At 41.4% G+C, this 20,289-nt stretch overlaps 1 protein-coding gene across 3 annotated transcripts in view; it reads left to right on the top strand.

The window, feature by feature from the left end:
• The first annotated feature begins 4,520 nt into the window (after window positions 1-4,520).
• STAB2 (stabilin 2) overlaps window positions 4,521-20,289 on the top strand; it is an 89,220-nt gene continuing 73,451 nt past the window's right edge. Inside the window, exons 1-8 of one of the 3 annotated variants that reach the window (XM_064456144.1) lie at window positions 4,521-5,031; window positions 8,616-8,749; window positions 9,568-9,683; window positions 13,668-13,753; window positions 14,610-14,679; window positions 17,049-17,144; window positions 17,428-17,553; window positions 19,531-19,727. In XM_064456144.1, the coding sequence (XP_064312214.1) occupies window positions 4,948-5,031; window positions 8,616-8,749; window positions 9,568-9,683; window positions 13,668-13,753; window positions 14,610-14,679; window positions 17,049-17,144; window positions 17,428-17,553; window positions 19,531-19,727 (909 nt within the window). In that variant the 5' untranslated portion in view covers window positions 4,521-4,947. The remainder of the gene's footprint in view (window positions 5,032-8,615; window positions 8,750-9,567; window positions 9,684-13,667; window positions 13,754-14,609; window positions 14,680-17,048; window positions 17,145-17,427; window positions 17,554-19,530; window positions 19,728-20,289) is intronic. The other 2 variants (XM_064456133.1, XM_064456153.1) reach the window with 2 other exon arrangements.

The raw sequence follows: 20,289 nt of genomic DNA, 5'->3' as shown, positions 1-20,289 counted from the left end.
TCACCCACCTAACGCCTCCTTAAAATTCGTAGTAAATAACATTGTCCAAGTTAGCACTGCGTACGCTATTTTCCTCATGTCTCCTTCGCAAAGCCCTCTCCGCCACGGCCTCAGCTAGAATGCCTTTTGTTTACAATTTCACCAGCTGAAAGACTCTTTTGAGAACAAAAAAAAAGAGGGGAAAGAAAGAAAGCTGAAGAGGCCACTATGAGGATCTAATCTATGGCTAAGACCACCCCTTGACTGGCAGTCTGCATTGCCATCAGCTGTATGCATCATGAACACATTCTGGTTTAGATCAGCTGTCTGTGCCTTCTCCCTCATTAACATTGATAAAAGCGATGGCCGCTGCCGGGCACGCGGCATTCCTCAGCATACCAGCTGCAGCTCTATCTTAAATGCATCCTATGGGCTTGGAGAATTAATTAGTTCTGATAGTCACCGTGTTTCAAAATGATGGCTGTCATAACCCCACAGATAAAATTATACACCCCTAAAATTTTCCACATTGCCCATTCAGACTCTCCGTAGGCCACCGTTGGCTTCCTCAGATGTATGGCACTGGAAAGATTTAACTTGCCAAACCTTTTTTTTTAATCTCTTTGTTATGTTCCAATTAAGTCTGTGTTAATCAAAGGCAGTATTTCCCAAATATTCCCCCCTCCCTTTCCCCAAGCCTCCTCCTAGGCAACTTGATGGTTTGTGCCCCCCTTTCTCCCACCTACAATTAGCATTCAGACGTTTCTCTTGGCAGAGCCAAAGCCTCCCTCCCCCTAGGAAGCTTTCTTCTTCTGAGCACATTTTATCTTTTCCTACCCCTCTGCAAGGTGCTTTAGCCAGTTTCTAAACAAAGAGCAAAGTGACTTTCCTCAGACATGTGGAGCCTCAAACTGTATTCAAACAACCCTGGGACGGTTTTCCTGCTGTGACCGGCTCTAAAACAGAAGCCACATACAGTAAGAAACAGTAATTCATTGATTTTCTGCTGCTTACTTTCAAACTACTAAGTAAAAATATTAAACGTAGCTCAAGACTGCCCTCACCCTTGACACTCTCTAAGACCTCACTAACAAGGCTGCTCCCCTGGGAGAAGAGCTGAGCAGAAAGTAGGGTGCGACGTACCAGAAAAGCAGTACCAGCTTTTATTATACAGAGCTCCTGAACATTCAGGCTGCAATGACTGCTCTGCTTCAGAATGGTCATATTTCTTTTTTATTTCTTTGTCTAAAATGGTGCTTTTGTCATATGATTGTTTGTGAAATGGCTGAGCTTTGTATGAGTCTCTGAGAGCTCATCATACGCTGTTCAGCCACCTCTGGTTGAGAGAGTTTCACTTTCAGAAAGCTCAGGGGAACAATATACAATGTGAGTCAATAATCAATTACAAATTTTTTAAAATGCAGGAAAATCATGTGGTTATCAAAACTGTGTAGGGGAAGGTGAGTGCTGCAACCATCATGCCCGTATCTCCACTGGTTTTTATTCACTTTCAGACTGACCTCACACCCAGATCCCTGGCTCTGAGAAAGAACAACCAGCTCATTTGAACACTGAAATAAGTTGCAGCACAAAACATTGTTTTCAAAAACACCTACATAAATGAACCATCGCATTTTCTCTGGTTGGTTGACATTTTCAGCACAGAAATAGAAGGAGCAACTTGGAGAGAGGCAGTAGGTGGATGAAGAAAGTAAAAAGGCAAGCAGCTCACATCTACTTAAAGTAGGAGCATCCAGTCCAGGAGTGCAACAGCAGAGCGGAGGAAGGCTGTGACATACACGAGTGTATGCCACAGCACATGGTATTTGCAATATTACAGCACACACAATGACTTTTACAGCAGGCTGCTTGCAACCTGAAAGCTTTCAGCAGCTGAGACAGGGCGTATCTCTATGCTTGAGATATCCCCAGGGAGGTTTGGCTAGGCTTCTCCATGTCAGATTCATCCCAGCTTTCAGATGCATCCGTGCCCATTGTCACTGTCACTCCCACATTCCTTGCTCTCACTTCCCTCACGTTTATCAACATTATTTAAAAAAAAAAAAAAAATCCAAGGTGACTAACTCTACAGACACATTTGTATTTTGATATTTGTTGTCTAAGGCTTCCAAACTTTTCATCTTCTTGTAGGAACCAAAAATATCCAAGACCTCTCCACCACTCTGGCTGGACACAGAAAGATGGACAGCACAAAGCTAAAATAAAATATGCTGCCAAAGGCAGGAAAAAGTACGGGTAGGAAATGGAAGAGCATGAAAGCCTCAGCTGAGCTGTATGAGCAGTGAGATAATGAGGATGTGATAGTTTGCCACCACAACTCTGGAGGACAATAGCCCCAGAAACACAGGGGCTGGACGGTCAGGACAGGATACGAACACATCAAGGGCAGGAGCCGGAGGAGGGCCAAGACAAAAGGTCATGCAGACACAGCGGTGTGCAGGGTAACACACTGATGGGTGAAACCCCCCAACTGGGGATCCCAGAGGTGTGCAGACCCCTTGGCAGTCTCTGGCCCTGGCACCAGCAGGGGAAAGGGAGGGAGGATGCGGGTGCCAGCCTGCAGAGACCATCACCACCACCATGTTTCTAAAAGCATAGGGTGAAACCCAGCAGACAGAGCTTCCCACCCACACTGACAGCATGCCAGCACCCAACACCAGCATGGACAGCAGCGCTGCAGCTGGCAGCTGCCCAGTACCTCAGGCACTGGCCAGGCCACCAAGGCAGCCTCCTCCCATGCAAGGCAGTATGCCGTCTCCCCAGCCTGCTGGGAGGTACGCTGCCTTCAGCAGTGGTGCCACATTGCACAGGCTGTTTTGAGTGTCAGAATGCTGCCGTCCCCCTGCCTCCAAGTACCCTGGGAGCCCCATCCTGTGTGCCAGGTGATGTATTAGCCTGTATTTCTGCTCAGAGCAGGGCAGGAGCTGGCAAGGCAGAGTTACAGTCAGAGCCCAGCACAGTCTGTATTTAACCCTACGAACAAGGAAAATCCCCATCGCCAACACGAGGAAAGGGTGGCCAGTCCCTCTGGAGCAGGGAAAGCGGTCATCACGGGGGTTAGCGGGGAGACTACACTCTGACATGAAGGGAGAGGAAGGAAAGGGGAAAAAGGTTTACTTTACACAAATGCCTATACGGGAGGTAAGAGCAGATAACAAGAGAGCTGATGTGTGTTGCTTTTTATCTCAATCTACAGGACAGGAAAGGGACATGCTTGATTTACAGCTCCTTTCACCGCTGCTCTGTCTGAAGTGGCAACAGGCAAGAAAGCCTGCTGACCTCAGGCTGCTGCAGACACTGTCAGCTCCTGCCATGACACATGCAGGGACCAGGCAAACGTGTTTTGCCCAGGTAGAGCAGACCCTGCCCAGACAGCCACCCTGCCCACGCTCCAACAGCTGCAGAAGGAAGGTAAGTTTTACTCCCAAACATCCCACAGAGGATGGGATGCAGCTGTGGGCTATCATCACAGGGGAGAGAAGATCCTTCACTATTCTGCTTTTTTGGAGAAAAACCTAAACCATTCTTTCTGCCTGGCCAGATTGTACATTTTATGCAAAACCAAAGTAACATGAAATGCCTTGACCTCAGAAAAGAGAAACAGCACTTCTCAGGGCCATACATACTGTCAGCATGTACATCATGACCCCTGGCTGCTATCTTGTCTGCATAAACAAGAAATGATTTACTTCCCTCATTGTATATCAGAAAGGAACAGGATCTGATGAGCACACAGGAAACATCTTGCCCTACCATCTTCTACTGCAATTTTTCAGTATTCAGTTAGAGCATATAACAAAAGTAGATGAATTTGTACATTATATATGTATCACCACACTGAGTTCTTTAGGAAAACAATACGGAGTTCAAGATAATAGGTTACAACTGCATCAAGTATTACATTTGTGGTCTAAAGGTGAATGTGGCATCTAGGCGCGACTGCAAAGAGGAATTTGGAAGAAAGCACTATGTTTACAGCACTGTACTTCTGTGGATTCTTCAGTCAAAAGTGTCTAACAGTTTTAAAATACAATTTTGTATTAGGTGTGCTTACGGATTGCCTTCAAATGATTGAAAAATTATGTCAGGGGCCCAAAGCAAAGCTGGCAGACTGGAGGCAGCCAAATTATTAGCTATTTAAGAAATGGGGGAGGCTGCCCTTACAAGACTGACCAGAGCAGCAGCAAAGAGCAGCACTGGAAAAGAGCTGAAGAACTTCAAGAAGAAAGAGAAACAATTCTGATTTGAGCAACTCAAAATGTCTGTCTGTCTACTCATCCCTCCTAACCATATGCACGTTACATGGCTGAGTTCCAGGAAATCGTTTAAAATTATTTAACAACAACAACAAAAAAAATCCCCTTTTTTATCCAGCTAACCAAAGCTGGAAGGTGTTCTTTTGGCCTCCTGAGATAAAGTTGGCAGTATTTCTCCCAGAACCACATTCAGGGGACCCACCCTTACATTACTAGGTGTGATAAGCCAACTTCCAGAGATCCTTTGCTCTGCCTTAGATCAGTTGAACAAAAGTAACGATAACAGCCCCAGCAGTTACTCCAGCCCCCTGTCCATGCCCACCTAAAAGAAGAAAACATCTTCTATCATAACAGTTCAGTGTCCTTGGTTTTGTGCTGTCTACAGCTTCAGAGAGAGGGATAAATGAACAGAGCCCCATCAGGATATCCTGTCATTCAGTTAGGAAGGGTTTATTCAGCTTTGCAGTGAAAACTTTCAGCAAATACCCTGAGTTTTGGAATTTTTCCTGCCTGCAGGCAAGCTTCGCGTGCCATGTCCTTCACTCATTTTCCTTCAGGAAGACAAGAGTCCTGTTAAACTATTTGCCTAGAATGCAGAAGGAATAGCACCTCTAACAAGCGATCACTTTATGTCAGAATTCTAATTCTCATGACTGGAGGGCTCTGAAGGAAAAAAGTCAAACTCTTCACAATGAAAAAAAATCCGGTTATTTTATTCTTTTTGGCTTTTTTGGCTGCCGTGAATCTCTGTTTGACATCACAAGTCCCAGATGAGGTAAGAAGCAGCTTTTTATTTAAGTAATGAACTATTATATGTCTGGATTACACTATAGGGGTGGGGGTAGTTTCACTGTTATAGAGAGAATAGTTATCACTGTGACTTATACAAGAAAACCCCACTTTAGCAGTCACTGATGCCTATGACACTGAATTATAAACTAAGAGTTCTGTAATTCAGTCCTCTGAAATAAGAGAAATGTATCTGTTTATTTCACATGAGAATTTGGCTGAAAGGATATGTCATGAGTAAACTGAAAAGTGTCTAAGAAATGGCAAATGTGACAAAAGTCTGTAGCTGACACATTCATCAAAAACAACAGAAGAAAACGTTTCGAATTTCTGGTAAGTGAGAAGATGAAAGTGGAAATTTTTCCAAAGTGCTAGTTATCCACTCTACTAACCACAGGGAGGAAAAGCTGTTTCAGATAAGTGGAGAAAAAATTCTAAGGAATTGAGCTATTAGAATTCATTGTACAAAGTTATACATTTAAGTAAAAGATCTGTAGACTTTTGGGGAAGTGGGGCATTTGTTATTACAAATCCTATGGATCTGTGGAATTTCACAAAAATCTCTTTTCACCACCCTCATAAAGAGGCAGAAAGTGTTGGGTTACAAATCTGAACCAGGAGTTCAACAGAGAGACATTCACTCATTTAAACTACTTCTCAACATGAGGCTTTAAATGACTGTGTTCTGGAATAAAAACACTTATAGAAGAGGAAACAAAAGGACAGGGAGAAATTGGGGGGCGGAATCCACTCAGGTTGGGTGTTTTGTTGTTTGTTTGGGTTTTTTAAATGGAAATATACTTTGTAAAATACAAAGAAGTACTTGGAAATGTGTTAAACTTATTCCGTCTCTAAAAAACTAGCTACTAACAAATCACCTTTCTTCCATTTTCCCTAATAGCAAAAAAAGGAAAATTAGTAAATGGGAGAAAGTAGAAATAGCCCCACCATTCTAAAATAAAGAGTTTTTTATAAGTGGTGGTAGGAAAAAGATATAACCTATTTTTATTTAGATTTTACCTTTTCAAAATGTCTTTGAATCTTCTCATTCCAAAAATGAAATTTTGTGAGGTGCCTTTTTGATGACTTCTGCAGTGGCATCATTTCAGCTACTCTTACCAACAGCTTTTTCACTTCTGAACCTTAATATCCTACAAGCCCAGCAATTTATCCAGGCTTATAATGGCTTACCCCAAGCACCTGCAAGGAGCAGGGCTTAAGTAGCATACTTGGTTAAAGACTCAAAAATTCAGCCAACACTCTGAGTTTATGATTCTTCAGCATTAACAGTATTGATGTGACTCAATGGAAATGCTCATAGGAGTTAGGTTGACCAGCCTGCACGTTTGTGCTCTGTTGGGTCCTGCTCTGGTGCATGCAGAGTCTCTCGTTAAGGATGGGCCGTTAAGGTGGCTGCACCAGTGCTGAGCATCAGGATTTTGAAAGGCTTGAGGCATTCAAGCTCCCTCATGTTGGTGCCTCATGAGGTGATTTTTGGATAGGGGGCAAGGTGCAGAGATGATCTGGATTGAGTTTGTGGGAGCCAGCTTAGACCTGAAGCCCAAAGATATGGGTCAGTCCAGTGCCCCACAGCACCAGGCTCTGCCGAGAGGGCAGGGAGGTTGCTCCGTCCTCCTAGCACGGCACTGCTCACCGCTGCTTTGCCAAGTGTCTGACTGAGCGTATCCATATTACACCCACACCTGGAAGGTCTCATTTTTATTTCAAAGGCACTGAAATGCATCTAGACAACAGTAAGAGGTTTCACTACCCAGATACTTGAATGTTACCCAAATCAGATTTCAACAGTACATTTATAAAGACTAAACTTTGACAACTAAATAGATGTTGAAATGTACTTATAACTGGGTGGTGACTATCAAGTGGAGTCACTCAAAGCTCATGCAACTTAATCTCCTTATCAGTGTCTGTGATACAACCTCACAATATTCACTACTGAAACATGCTGCTATCACAAACATTGAAGGAAGGATAACTAACAAGGAGGGAAACCACTGGGGCGAGGGCTTCATCCAGGACTACCGGGCTGTGACACATGTAGAAATCCTGCCCAAGGTGCCAGTGTACCTGCCCAGACCAACCACCAGCTTCTGCAAAGAGGCTGCAGCTTCCCATGTGTGTCCAGAAATACTGGAGGATATCCACTGAGCAACACATAACAGCACTGTGACAGGCTCCATCCTTGGAAGTGGTGGCTTGGAATATATCCTGCATAGCAAATGACCTGAAGCTCCTGCTGTGATGCTGCTGCACAAAGGGTTAATTTGTGAATTTGCAAAGGCAGGGGACAGAGAAGACGTTGCAGGTGGAGTGCGCAGGTCCCATTCATGCACACAGGAATTGTCCAGACGGGTGGGTCTGACTCTCCGTACCCAGGAGGGCTACTGGCAAACTAGGGAGGAGAGAGAGAACATGACCCAAGAATTAGGAAACAGGAGTCATAGCAGGGAATTCATGAAATGTTATTTATTTAGGTGCACAAAGACAATGTACTTTGATCTCAGACTGTAAGTATTTGTAGGAATGGAATAGTAAACTCTCTCACGGAACAGATTCCTACATGTCATGCAAGCTACTGAAGAGCAATGGCTGGAGACGGAAGCAAAATCATGCCAGACAAATTATGACAAAAGCAACATACCGTTGTTTGTTTCTCCACAACTGACCATTTTCAGATCAAATTAATGCTTTCTGAAAGATCTTCTTGTTCAAACTAATTTTCATGGAAGAAGCTCCATTACTTTTTATTATGATCCTCTGGTATGATTGTTCTTCTAGCTTTATAAACAACTTAAAACATCCACAGACAACTATTAACATATATAAATATTTTCAAATGGATGATGCTGCTAGAACAGTCCCTTACATACATACACACATGTACGCATGCACACACACAGTGGGCAGGTACAGTTTTTCAAGATATACATTAAGCATTGCCTCACATTGGCCTGGCAATGGTTCAGACGTTGCCTTAATTGACTACTCGACTGCTTAATTGAAATCCCATTCAGAGAACTCATTTCAATTCTATTGTGTCAGATGGGAAGTCTCTCATGGTCAATATTGCTGGAGTGAGTTAAGACCACCTAAATGAGTCCATACGTAGAGAACAGCAGATATTTGTCATATGCGGCTCCACACCTTGTTTAGCTTCTTTCTTTCTCCATCCTGCTTTGGGTTTGCGAGGGAAATTCAGAACTAACGCTCTGAGGCTGATGCTGTCTTGGTAACCTGGCTTTTAAGTCTGCTGAACTTAGCATTTGTTGATAAAGCATTCTTAGGAGAAATATGACACTTAGAAGGATTTATCCCGCAGTGGTTGGACATATTTTGTGCAGTCAAGACTGCTGTAAAGACCTAATATGTGGTCTATTACCTAGTTCAGCTCCAGAGCAGGGAGCTCCTGCTGAACAGGACAGATCTTGTGTCTGTGAGTGAGAACAAAGCTGAGTTAAATTTGTCATTTTTCAGCAATGCCACTGGGGGCAGAGTTAAACCAACTCAGAGGAGTTTTCCTTCTTTTTAATTAATTTTCTTCTGTTACAGATGAGGAAGCAATGTGATCAAAAGCTGCTCATTCGAATGAAAACCGAATGTGTACCTTGTTCTTTAAACCTTGAAACCCAGTGCCCTGCTGGTTACACCAAGATTACCAATGGGACTGGGATACCAGATTGCAGGTATCTCTTCTGTCAGAGCTTTTCACCATGAATATTGTTCTCCATGAATTAGGAAATGTTAATTCATATTACAAATGCTCTATTCTATGCAGGTTTTATGCTTTGCCAACACCAGAATTCAAGTTTCACTCAAAGCACTTTAAGCCTAAAGTTAATTAATAAATGATATAAGAGGAAAATAAATATTGCTCTTGATGGCCTACCAGATTTTCTTTTGAGTGATATCATAAAATCACTTCCTTGTTTATTCTGCATAACTGAAATTAATGATATATGAATACCATATGACAAATATATGTTATCATATAAGTGTTATCTATATATCATTCATATTATATGTTATCATATAAATAACAGATTTTTCAAACTGCCAGACTGGGGAGGTATGGGGATGAAGGGCAGGAAATGTGAAACAAATCTGAAGTCTTGCCTTTCAGATTAGAAAAAAAGAAAAGCACTATTTTAGGGAAAATGTAACTATTTTGAGCTTACTTAGCAGTTAAAGAACCTTGATATTAAATAATTCTTAAAATTGTATTTCAAATCAAAACTTAGAGAAAACTGCTGTGTTTGGGTTGCAGAAATTAACAACAACAAAAAAAAGATAAATATACTATGCAAAAGAAACAGCTCCAAGGATCTTTTTAGACCTTGATGTGCAATGTATGTTTTAATGAAGAAAAAAAGCTAGATCAATACAACTAAGCTTGAAAGTGCTCTTGTCTGACACTGAAAGGAGAAGAAGAGGCTAAGAATTTCATTTTTCCCCAGAGGAGGCTTTTAAGTACTTTAAAGTATCTCCAACTTCTTTTCCTCAGATATTATCTAGAATTTAAGACACACACACTTTCTCTTCTGGGATGTCAGCATCATTGTACGAAAGAATTTGAACAGCCTGAGTGCTGCCAGGGACGCTGGGGCCCAGACTGCCTGGGTAAGTGTTTTGTTGTGTTTTCTTTTTTAAATAGAATTTGAGTATCAGAAAAAGAGTGATTTTTCTTCTTTTCAGAAACTATTGCCATGAGAAGATTGCTCCTCAGAGCTTAATATAAGAATATAAATAAACTGTAGTTTTTAGCCAAAACTTGAGGATTTGGAGAAAAACACATATTCAAAGCTTCATTTAAAAAGAAAAATTCATAGAAAAAGTAAAAAATCTCAGGGAACCCCCTTGGTTTTGAGATTTTCAAAACAAATCATCTCAGTCAATACTTGCAAAATGACTTTTTCATTTGGGACAGTCCCCACAATAGAATTTAAAAATTAAAAATTTCAAATCCCAAGTTTAAATGTTCATTTTAGGTCAAAAATACCCTCACCTGAGTCTTTCCAAATCTCTTTAATTCTTTACTTTATGATGCAAGGAGGGTCTTTTTTTTCAGCTCAACTTGAAACAGTTTTTCCCTCCAAGTTTTTTGAACCTCCAGCAAATGCTAAAGGTCATTATTGAAGCAGCAGTAATCAAGAGTGCCCCTCCTGCTGCTGCCCCTTCCTCAGGAAAAGCCTTTCAGCATCTCCACAAGTGCATCAAACCTCAGGCTACTGAGGTGGGCATCAAGACATGCAGAGGAAGTTTCCCTGCCCAGACAGAGCATTTCCTCCTTTAGTTAGTGGTTTAGATAATGGAGTAAATGTCTGGTTCAACATCTGTGAAGTCCTTTCGTCCACAAAATAGATTAAAAAATTATTTTTTCATGGCCCAAGCTGTGATTTAAATACCAGTTATTTATCTCCTAAAGTAAAATAGTCAAACCCCAATTTGCAGCGACTTCTGTAGAAGACAGCCAAACAGCTGAGTACGTAGCGTGGTCCCGCCTTCTAAAGACAACACTTGTGCCGTGATTTACCATTTTTCTACCAAATGCAGCCTAAGCGCCTGGTAGGAGGAAGGCAATGCTACACATGATTGTCATCTCATACTTCAGGGTGCTCTGGGAGGCCACACAAGGGGCATGGGTGAGGGGCAGAGAGGGGCAGAGAAGGGCAGAGGTTGCTGCCCCGAGCTGGAGCCCTGCCTGCACTGCTGCGGGCAGGAGGCTGCAGAGGCAAGGAAGCCCTCTCTTCCTTCGGACAAACTTCCTGGCCCCACAAAGCAAAGAATCAAGGTCTCAGCATTGTTTCTGCTGTCATTTGGAGGAAGAAAATAGCTCTTTGCATTATCACAATCTCTCTAAGAACACACGGCATGCCTTGAAATGTTTGGAGGAAAGCCGGTCCTTCCTGAGGCCAGAGAAAAACCCCTGATTAGCGGTTTACTTTGCATTTAGCATCTAATGGCAATGACAAAAATAAGTCTTAAATAGCATTCTGACTTCCTTAAATGATAGCACGTGCTGAAACACACGGTGTGAATGAAAGACGTTTTGTCCCCTTCCCTCCCCACAAAGCGCCCTGAGCCAACAAGCCACACGCCCACCCCTCTGTAAAAAGGCATCAAGGAAAAGGAAAAAGTACAGGGCGGAAAAGGTCCAGGGGAAAAGAGCACAGCCTTTTAGCAGTGCCAGTATCATCCAACCGCAGACGCCAAAGCCAGTGGAGCTCAGATGCCCCACACATGTAACTGGTGGGCTTCAGTGGGAGCTACTCTCTGCCCCAGCTCAGGTTCCCACTCTGAGCAAATATTTGAATGGCTCCAAAGAAGAGCCTGGGTACCAAATGAAAGGTGTGTGGTATGAGCAACTGAATAGAAAGCACTGTAAGAATAAAGAAAAAAAAAAAGTGAAAGGAAATAAAAAGGCCAAGGGAAAAGATATTAAACCATAATTCTATCAAATTATATGTCCAAAGCACACCTTCTTTCCAAGTTCTACCCACTGCTTCAGCCTGTGGGGTCATCCAAGAAGAGGCTGCATTTGAAACACTTGGGAAGTGCTGAATTAAACTCTATGAGGCAAAAAACCTGATTGATTTAAGGTCTTTGGGCCTAGGTGTAAAAACTAGGCCTTCAGTCTGACAGCTGTAAGAGCTAAGCAGAAACATCTCTTTCTTACTACTTTTCAAAAAACATCCTCAACAGAAGTGAAGGTCTCACTCCTCCCTGGTACCAGGGTGGCAGCAGGTGACCATGCCAGCATCACTCCAGTGTCCTGGCACTGCCTCCTACGGCCCCACCAGCTGGGGGAAGCCCTGTGTCTGCCCAACCAAACTCATACAAGAATATGGTAATTTACTAAACTTCTGATATAGCTGTCCTTTGGTGGTGGTATCAAAACAAGAGACAAGAGGTAGTGAAGACAACGGGAAGTGTAATGAATATCAGCTGAAAAAAAACTGTTTTGTCAGCAATTTTAAAGTATGCTGTCCTAGAATTTATACCATAAACGGAGTTTTCTTGTGTTTTCTCTATGCACAGTCAATAAAAGCATCAGCGCAGTTAAAATTATTTCCATTCAGAGCAAATAGTAAAGTGTTTGCGCCTGTGTCAGGCTTAAACATGAGATTTAGCTATCACACAGTAGCCAGAAAACAAGACTCGCTAAAAGCCACTTTAAAGATTAAAGTATATGTATTTATTACTTTACCTCATTTCTGGTTATTTCATCTCAACTCTTAATAAATCTTTTTCTTTCAGCACATATTAAATAAACTGCACATAAATTTTCATCTTTAAATTTCTCAGTTTTTTCACGAGAAGCTTACTTAGATCAACAGATGTCACAGACTCATCATTAAGGAATAAATGGATAAATATTGACAAATTTATAGAAAGCCAAAGGCTCCACTAAAATTAGGTGTATACATATACACATCTACTTATTTGTTCATCAGTCTGCCCAAATCAAATTCATTTTCATGAAAATTTCCCTATCACTTAAACACTCTAAAACAGGATTAAGTTACTCAGTGGGAGCATAAATCCCGTGCTGCCAGTCTCAACCCACAGAGAACAGAGACTCTGTAAGCAATAAATCTACCAGTAAGGGACAGCAGAGAACCTGTGAAGGCAGTTTGAGTTTGCTACATTTAAATACCACCTGCATCAGGATTACAGTTCCTAATGGCAATTCTAATTACAGGAAGAAAGGGCTTATGGAAGGGAGTTAATAAATCATTTCCATGGAGAGGCTGCACAACTATAAAAAATAAGGGTATCTCTACAGTGGGGAAAAACGACAGGACAATCTGACTAAAAATATGCATTTCCTATAGGCAGCCTTTCAGAAAAAATTGAATATTAAAAATTTCAGACCATTTTGATTTGGAAATGCAGTTACTGTTTCTGGGGTTTTAGCTCAGGCTCTGCCTCACCTGGTGTACCACTTCCTGTAATCATGGTTTTAGCACCAGAGGATCTGAAGAGCATAACACATCATTAGCACACAAGTTTTACTAGTGACCACAGTCCACTGGACAGAACTGGGTTATGAGATACGCGAATTTCAATTTCTAAGATCATTTGAATCAAATGTCACAGACATATGGGAGGGAGTGGGGAAAATGAAAAACTTTGCACATAAAGCAAATGCAATTTGTGGGGAAAATAAAAAGACATTTAAACTCTAATTTAGCATCAAATATAATTCTGAGAGCAAATTTTCAATCAGTCAGAGTTACATCAGCCAACATTGGTCAGGCAACTCCGCTCATATAAAAAAAGTTAACAGTTTAGAGTGTCTGCAGATAGAGGTGGATCAGCAGGTACCAAATCAATATGGTACTTCAGAATACAAAAACTATTTTTTGTGCAATCTATTGGTTACGGTCACTGGCTTAAGTTCCCATACTAGAGAGTGTGATGATCTCTACTGAAGCCAATATTCTAGGGAAGAAATTTGGGCAACTGTAAAATAGCAGCGGTCACTCGAGGTCCCTGCCTGTCCCAAAACCCTGCAGCCTCTGAGGTCGTCACCCCTAACGTGCAAGGGAGGCATAAGGGTCAGAGCGAGCTGACTGATGGCTTTAACGTTGTCATTTCTAGCCTGTCCGGGAGGAGCTGCGTCACCATGCAACAGGAGAGGACGCTGTTCCCAGGGTATGAATGGGGATGGAACGTGCACTTGCCAGGTACGTCCCTTCTTTTAAATGAAAAAATACAACAATAAAAAAATAACAGAAGAAAAAAAAGAAAACAAAAAAAGTAATGCATATTGTGTGGTATAAATACAATAAAGGGAAGTATTTCAGAAATAGCGGAGATAATCTGCTTGGAGTTCATTTTTTGCTTGGTTAGCACTAATCTTCACACTATTATTTCTATGGACTTGAGCATGTTTGGGTGATATTATTAAAGAGATGTTCCATCTTGCCTTCCTGAAACAGGTGGTTTGAGGTCCTCTGTTTTTAAGAGAGTGCTGCTACTTGTGACTTTTTGCACTAATTAGAAAGGACCTATACTTGGGACTAATACTCTCAACGAAATGTTCCTTTGCTGAGAGTGCAATGTTAAGCGCTTAATAACTCCAGCCAAAGAGATTTTTAAAAAAAAAACAACACGAATCTTTTCTATCTCTCCCGCTACTGATTAATCTTTCCATTACATCACAAGGCATCTTCTGGGGACATGTGAAAAAGAGGCAGAGTGAGAAGTAGTCAGAAAATACAACCTAACAATTGTAACAATGATTTGAGCATTAGGCTTGATTACTGTTCTTTATTGTTAACTTGATATTCAGAACATCTCATTTGATTTGAAGTGTAAGAGCGAAAAATTTAAAATTAAAAAAAAGGATAGAGAAAAAAATGTTTGAAAGACAATGTTTTCTAGATTGCACTAGTCACCTCTGATTTTCTGAATGAACCTTTCATGCTATTTTCTTCTGGCAGCTAAAAGTCCATTTTCAGGCTGCTAAGCGTATAACTGTCTATAAAGAGAGAGAGAGATGAGAAACTTAAGTTTTGATTTCCATTCTGTAATTCTCAGAAAGGCTTTGGTGGAACAGCCTGTGAAAAATGTGCTGAAGATAATTTATTTGGTCCTGACTGCACATCAGGTAAGTTTGAGATTTCTTTACTGAAGTGGGGAAAAGAAGGTGAGTGAAAGCTGTATTAAGACACTATGAGATCCCAGTGAAATAGGTAGGGGGTCTAAGGGTTTCCCATCAAAAGCTGATGCCTGCTTCTGGGAACACAACAGGGAAAGAAAATAGGCAGCTACTCCATTCCTCATTCACAGTGGGGTGGATTTAGCTCAGGACCGTACAGACCACACACTGAGTACAGCACTACCAAAAAAAATCTTACCTTTAATATCTTTGTTATAGCCAACAGTCAAATAAATTAGGGATTAGAATCATCTGTGTGCTCCTGCAGGTATGCCTCCCTGTCAGCCAGTCATCATGTTATCCATTTTCAACCCTAAATTATGGGTTTGCGTTTATTTAATCTAAATACAGGAGGTTGTTATCGTACTTAAAATGTTGGGTGGGAGCATACCAAATGCATAATTTATAGTGGCTTACAGTGTTTTGGCATGTTTTTGAAATACATCTAGAGACTGGAGCATCTGTATTAAGGCACGTGGTATTGAAACCAGTATATCTTACTCAAAAAAGGCCATTTTGAACCCATCCAAAAGTCATTCTAGCCTAGCATCCCATATTGGAGGCCAATAGTTGATATCTAGGGAAAGAGTACAAGCAGCCAGAGATTGCATTCAAATTGTAGTGCTTAAAGGTTCCTGCTGGATCTATCCTCCATAAATTATCTCCCTTGCCTCTGAGTCCAATTCTGCTTTTGCTCTCCACAATATTCTGTGCCAAGGAGCTCCATAATTTAGTCCAAAGTGTGACAAAGGATGAATTTGATTTAGTTTTGGATTTTGGCCGGTAGATCATTCCATTGCTTGGCCATACTTCTATTAGAAGTGAGACACTGAGGGAGGGATCAGAGCTATGTGCACTATTTAAAATGTATACGTATCACAAGTGTATATATTTGTACAATATTTTCCAGTTTTGCCTGTTAATGATTTCTAGTCTCTTATTTACCTTCTTGACCCCTGCTGAGCATCAAACAGACACATCAGGAAACTGCCTGAGAGAAAATATTAAGAAACATCTCTTTCTTAAGTGGTAATAGTTATTTTTCTCTAAGTAAAACTCTTTTTGTTCCCTCAAGATCTACATAAAGTTACTTCTAAAAAAAGTCATGAACAGCCTCACTTTAAACAATCTGTGTTGGCTACACTCATTCTACACCACTGCTGACCCAAAGGCCCTTTTTCTACCAGCTGTCCACTGGATGCCAGTGTTGGTACACAGAAATGTAACTGAGCCAACATTTTCATGCAGATAGGGTACTTGAATGAATTCAATATCATAAATGTAATTATTTTCCAAGAAGCTAGTGGAGGACTCAACTGCATATTAATCTAAGCAACATTTTAGACTTCAGCTTTCAGATATTTGAGCTCCTCCAGATTTTCTAAGCACCTATAAATACTGTGCATTTGTGACTAACTGATTTTCAGCAATACCTTAGATATTCCTGGGTTTTATATTAGGACTACTAGCAGAGGAAGAATGTTACTAACTAATTAGTCTAGGTGATCTGCATGAACACAGGATATGGTTGTAAAGGGAAGAGGCTACGCTACATCATCGCAGCTTGAACACGAAGTCACCAATACAACTCTGTACCTCTTAGAGTCTTTGCAAGTGTAACTCTAAAGGGTCTTTTTAAAAAGCATTACCATAATCGAAACAGTTATAACTATAAAGCTTCTTCAGTATATTTAAGGCTTCAAAAACCACTTATAAAAGGGTCTCATAGTTGCCCGGACTCTGAATCTTGTGTGCATATTGTCATAGGGATTATAACCAGAAATGACAGAATATGGGAACATGACCAGAAAAAAAGCCTGAGACCTACGCAGTGATTCATTATCCTTTCAACTAAACAAATTCTGTTTAGAGGAAAAAAACAGCCACAAAAGTAATCTTTTCAGGAGTGTTTGAGAAAGGCAAACAGAATTGAAGCAAAAACGAGCAATTTGTTAACAGTTATAAAAAATGGTCTCTGTTACAAGTTATATTCCATTTTGGCTCAAGACTGTATGTTACATTTTACAAGTTTTATGGTATTAGCATCTAGTCATCTTTGGTGTTCCTAGCATGTGTCCTGAAGATGTTCAGGCCCCATGTTATTAAGAGTCTGCAAAAGTCAGTATGTTATTTACTGATGTATGCAACTATGAGTATTGATCTTCTCATTAATGGAAGCCTATAAATTCAGGAACTCAGGTCAAGGCTTCGTTTAGCCAAAGCTATTGGCTAGGACACTGTTTACTATGGGTAAATGCTAATGATGTCTTTCTGAACACCATTATTATTCAGTAAAGCAAATCCATCTCTCCGTATAGTTTGCAACTGCATTCATGGAGTATGTAACAGTGGAATTACAGGGGATGGAAGATGCACTTGCTTGTCTGGATACAAGGGGCCCAGCTGTGATCAGCGTAAGTAGATTCTTTTCTATATAAGATACATTAAACAGCTCTGATACAGTTAGAATTGGCAAAGGTGAACGTAAAATTAGTCTCAGGTTAGTCACTCTAGAGCAACCAAACACACCCTGAATCTCAAATCCTGTGTGTGAGCTGCCATAACCGTCATTGCCAGAAAAATTATGGGATCAGTGGTCCCTAGACGAGGCATGCTTTGAACTAGCATACTGCAGAATGTAATGTCTCCTGGCACAGTGTGCAGACACAGCTTAACCTGTCGCACTCTGTCCCTCAGCAATAGCCGAATGCGAGGCCTTGCGGTGCCCTGCAAACTCCAGATGCACTGCCTCAGGCAGGGATGGAAGACAACTGCAATGCACATGTCTGCCCAACTACCATGGGGATGGTACACAATGTGAACGTGAGTAATTTTCATGTCCACCAAGTTCTTTGTATACAACATCATTGGTATTATAGTTCAGATATCAAGTGCGCTTTTGAACCAAATCTCACCATCTAATTGTTATTGGCTTCATATCCCAAAGCAGTCTCACTTGCACAAACTAGGTTCCTTCAGGATTAAAAGAAACCGTAAATTGTGCTTCAGAAGCATATCAGTCCAATTGCTAACAAGCTTCGGTCCATGCAACCAGACTAAAGCTAGTAAATCCCTTTGAAACACATAGTGTTGATACTGGGTCATCAGTGCTCACAAATCCATTCCTATCAAATCCCTCTGCTTGTTAAAGTTCAACCTTATAGTTTGCTCCCATAAAAATCAACAACAGCAACCAAGGGCTTATATTTATTGAATAGCCATCATGTGGCTTCATCACTAAGCATAAACTCTACAGACAAGTAAAATTCATTTTAGCTTTCCTGTTTTTCATGAAACAAAGCTAATAGTGTCTCAGCTAGAGGTAAAGTCTACCTTAAAGTTGTCTTTATAGGCTTCTCAACTTGTCTCTGAATGCTCATATAAACTGTATTACAAGAGTCCAGATTTTCTTTCTTCTACTTACATTATGTCGTATAGCACTAGCTTTTCCTTCTAGACCAATTGCAATGAAGAAAATGGTTGTATCAGATGCTGGAAGCACTATTTAGTAAATGTTGGCTTGTATCAGGCCACAAATAATATACTTCTTATCCTGTCTGGAAATATTTACATTCAGTCCTCTTGGTCCTAACCATGGTGTCATCCTCTCTGAATAGGCTTGAGCCAAGAGCAAGCCATCACAAAGTCACTCCTCGGGGAATATGACGTTCTTCTAGTAGACAGCACTGACAAGTGAGAGACAAGGAAATTGCAGCAACCAGCAGAGAAGGATGCTAGTACCCTTACCTCTCTTGGGTTTGGGGTATTGATGCAGTCTGTGTGGTCGTTGCTTCTCTGTCCCAATGCCTTTAGCTACTCTGGTCATCTCTGGCTTAAGCCAGTGTCTTTTACATTTGTCTGGCTGGGAAGCAGAGGACAAGCAGCTCCAGCACAGCTAAGTGAGCATAGCAGTGTGTGCCTGAGACTCTGCTTGGAGGTGGCATTGCTTATGGTCATTTGAGCATGCAAATATGTGTGTACATGCATGATTTCTCACCAGAACAGAAGATAAGGCTTGAAAGAGTGAAGCTGAGCATTGCCAACTCTCTCAGTCCCAGCTGAGGGAGAAGAAAGGGAGGAGGAGAGTGGAAGACAGTGAGCTGCTTTTAGGTGAATCTAGAGCCTGCCACCTTCCAGCTACCATGTGTGCTTGACTGTGTCTTAAACTGGACACAAAGGTGTGAGAAGGTGTTCTCCAAGCACTGCTGGACAATGAACAAGGACAAACAATGCCATTTCCTTGAAAAAAAGTCTCATGGAAATAACTAGTGGGATTCCAGTCCAGTTCTGAAACTACAGCAGTGTGGAAGACTTGACTAAAGCACTTGCTGGCCAGTTTTCCATATAGCTGAACGGATGACATTATGGTGTTTAATTACCGGAAAGAAAACAGCGAAGGCCTATTGTATTGAGAAATATTTTCCAACGGATCCAGCACGCGCTTAAAGCTTGTACAGACCTCATATCACCTACCTGACCTTCTCTGGTTAAAATCCACCAGAGAACAGGGAAATAGTTGTGATATTTTAATGAGCACATTACATATTTTAATCTGTTTATAACTCAATTTGCCAAGTTAAGAGATCATTTCAGTTCAGAAGCAAACAGTTGGTTGCTACGTTAGTATAAACACATTCCTCCCTTCTGTCTTCGTGCCACCACAATACTTTGGACTTGGCTGTTATGAGAAGTTTAGTCTACCCGGGCTTTGTTTGGCATGGAAGTGCTCTGGCAAATCCTCATCTTTAATTTCAGAACTGTGGACAATAATTCATTTACTTCACTGCTTTTTTCCACAAGCTATCAACCCATGCTCCAAAAAGGTCTGTGATCCTAATGCCGACTGCATTTATCTTGGACCAAATCAGCACAAATGTACCTGTCGAGAAGGTTACAGAGGGGATGGACAAGTCTGCTTACCCATAGATCCCTGCCAAGCAACGTATGGGAATTGCCCGGCACAGTCTACCATTTGCATATATGATGGTCCAGGAAAGGTTAGTGTTAACAGGTACCCCAGACTTTTCCTAAGTGAACTGCCTAGGAAGGAGTAAGGCTTTTTCTCCAAAAAGAAGCCATGAGGGTACAGGAACAGGCTTCAGGGAGGCTAGCTTTGGCATAACCCCTGCTGGTGACCAGGAGTGAGTCCCTTTTCCCTCTCTGTGTATCTCTGTGGTGCTTTCCCCTCTGAAAATGGGAATGGAAATAGTGTTCTTCTTCCTATAATATTTTGGTTCAGATTTGTCTCCCCAAAATGAAAGCACTGAAATTAAGTTTCTCCCAGTTAAATCTCTCCCGGACCACAGCGGGCTTGTAGGACCAGTAGGCTCCTTACACAGGTACTGCAGATAAATGCCTACAGTGAATGTATTTAGGAAAGAAGTAATCTGGCTTTTTGAGGACTACCAATGAAAGGTACCATATAAAGGCTGCATATTATTCATGCTGTCAGGAACTGGCTCACGTTTCTGTGTGTAAAACCCCTGCTATCAAGAAAGTGAGACTTCAGAAGACCATGCCTGTTTTGCATGGACACCCTGAAGAGCCAAAAAGGGAGTC

Source organism: Phalacrocorax carbo, chromosome 1 (assembly GCF_963921805.1).
Source record: "Phalacrocorax carbo chromosome 1, bPhaCar2.1, whole genome shotgun sequence".
Lineage (NCBI taxonomy): Eukaryota > Metazoa > Chordata > Aves > Suliformes > Phalacrocoracidae > Phalacrocorax > Phalacrocorax carbo.
The sequence above is the reverse complement of the archived record's forward strand: the minus strand, read 5'-3'. Positions and strand labels throughout refer to the sequence as shown.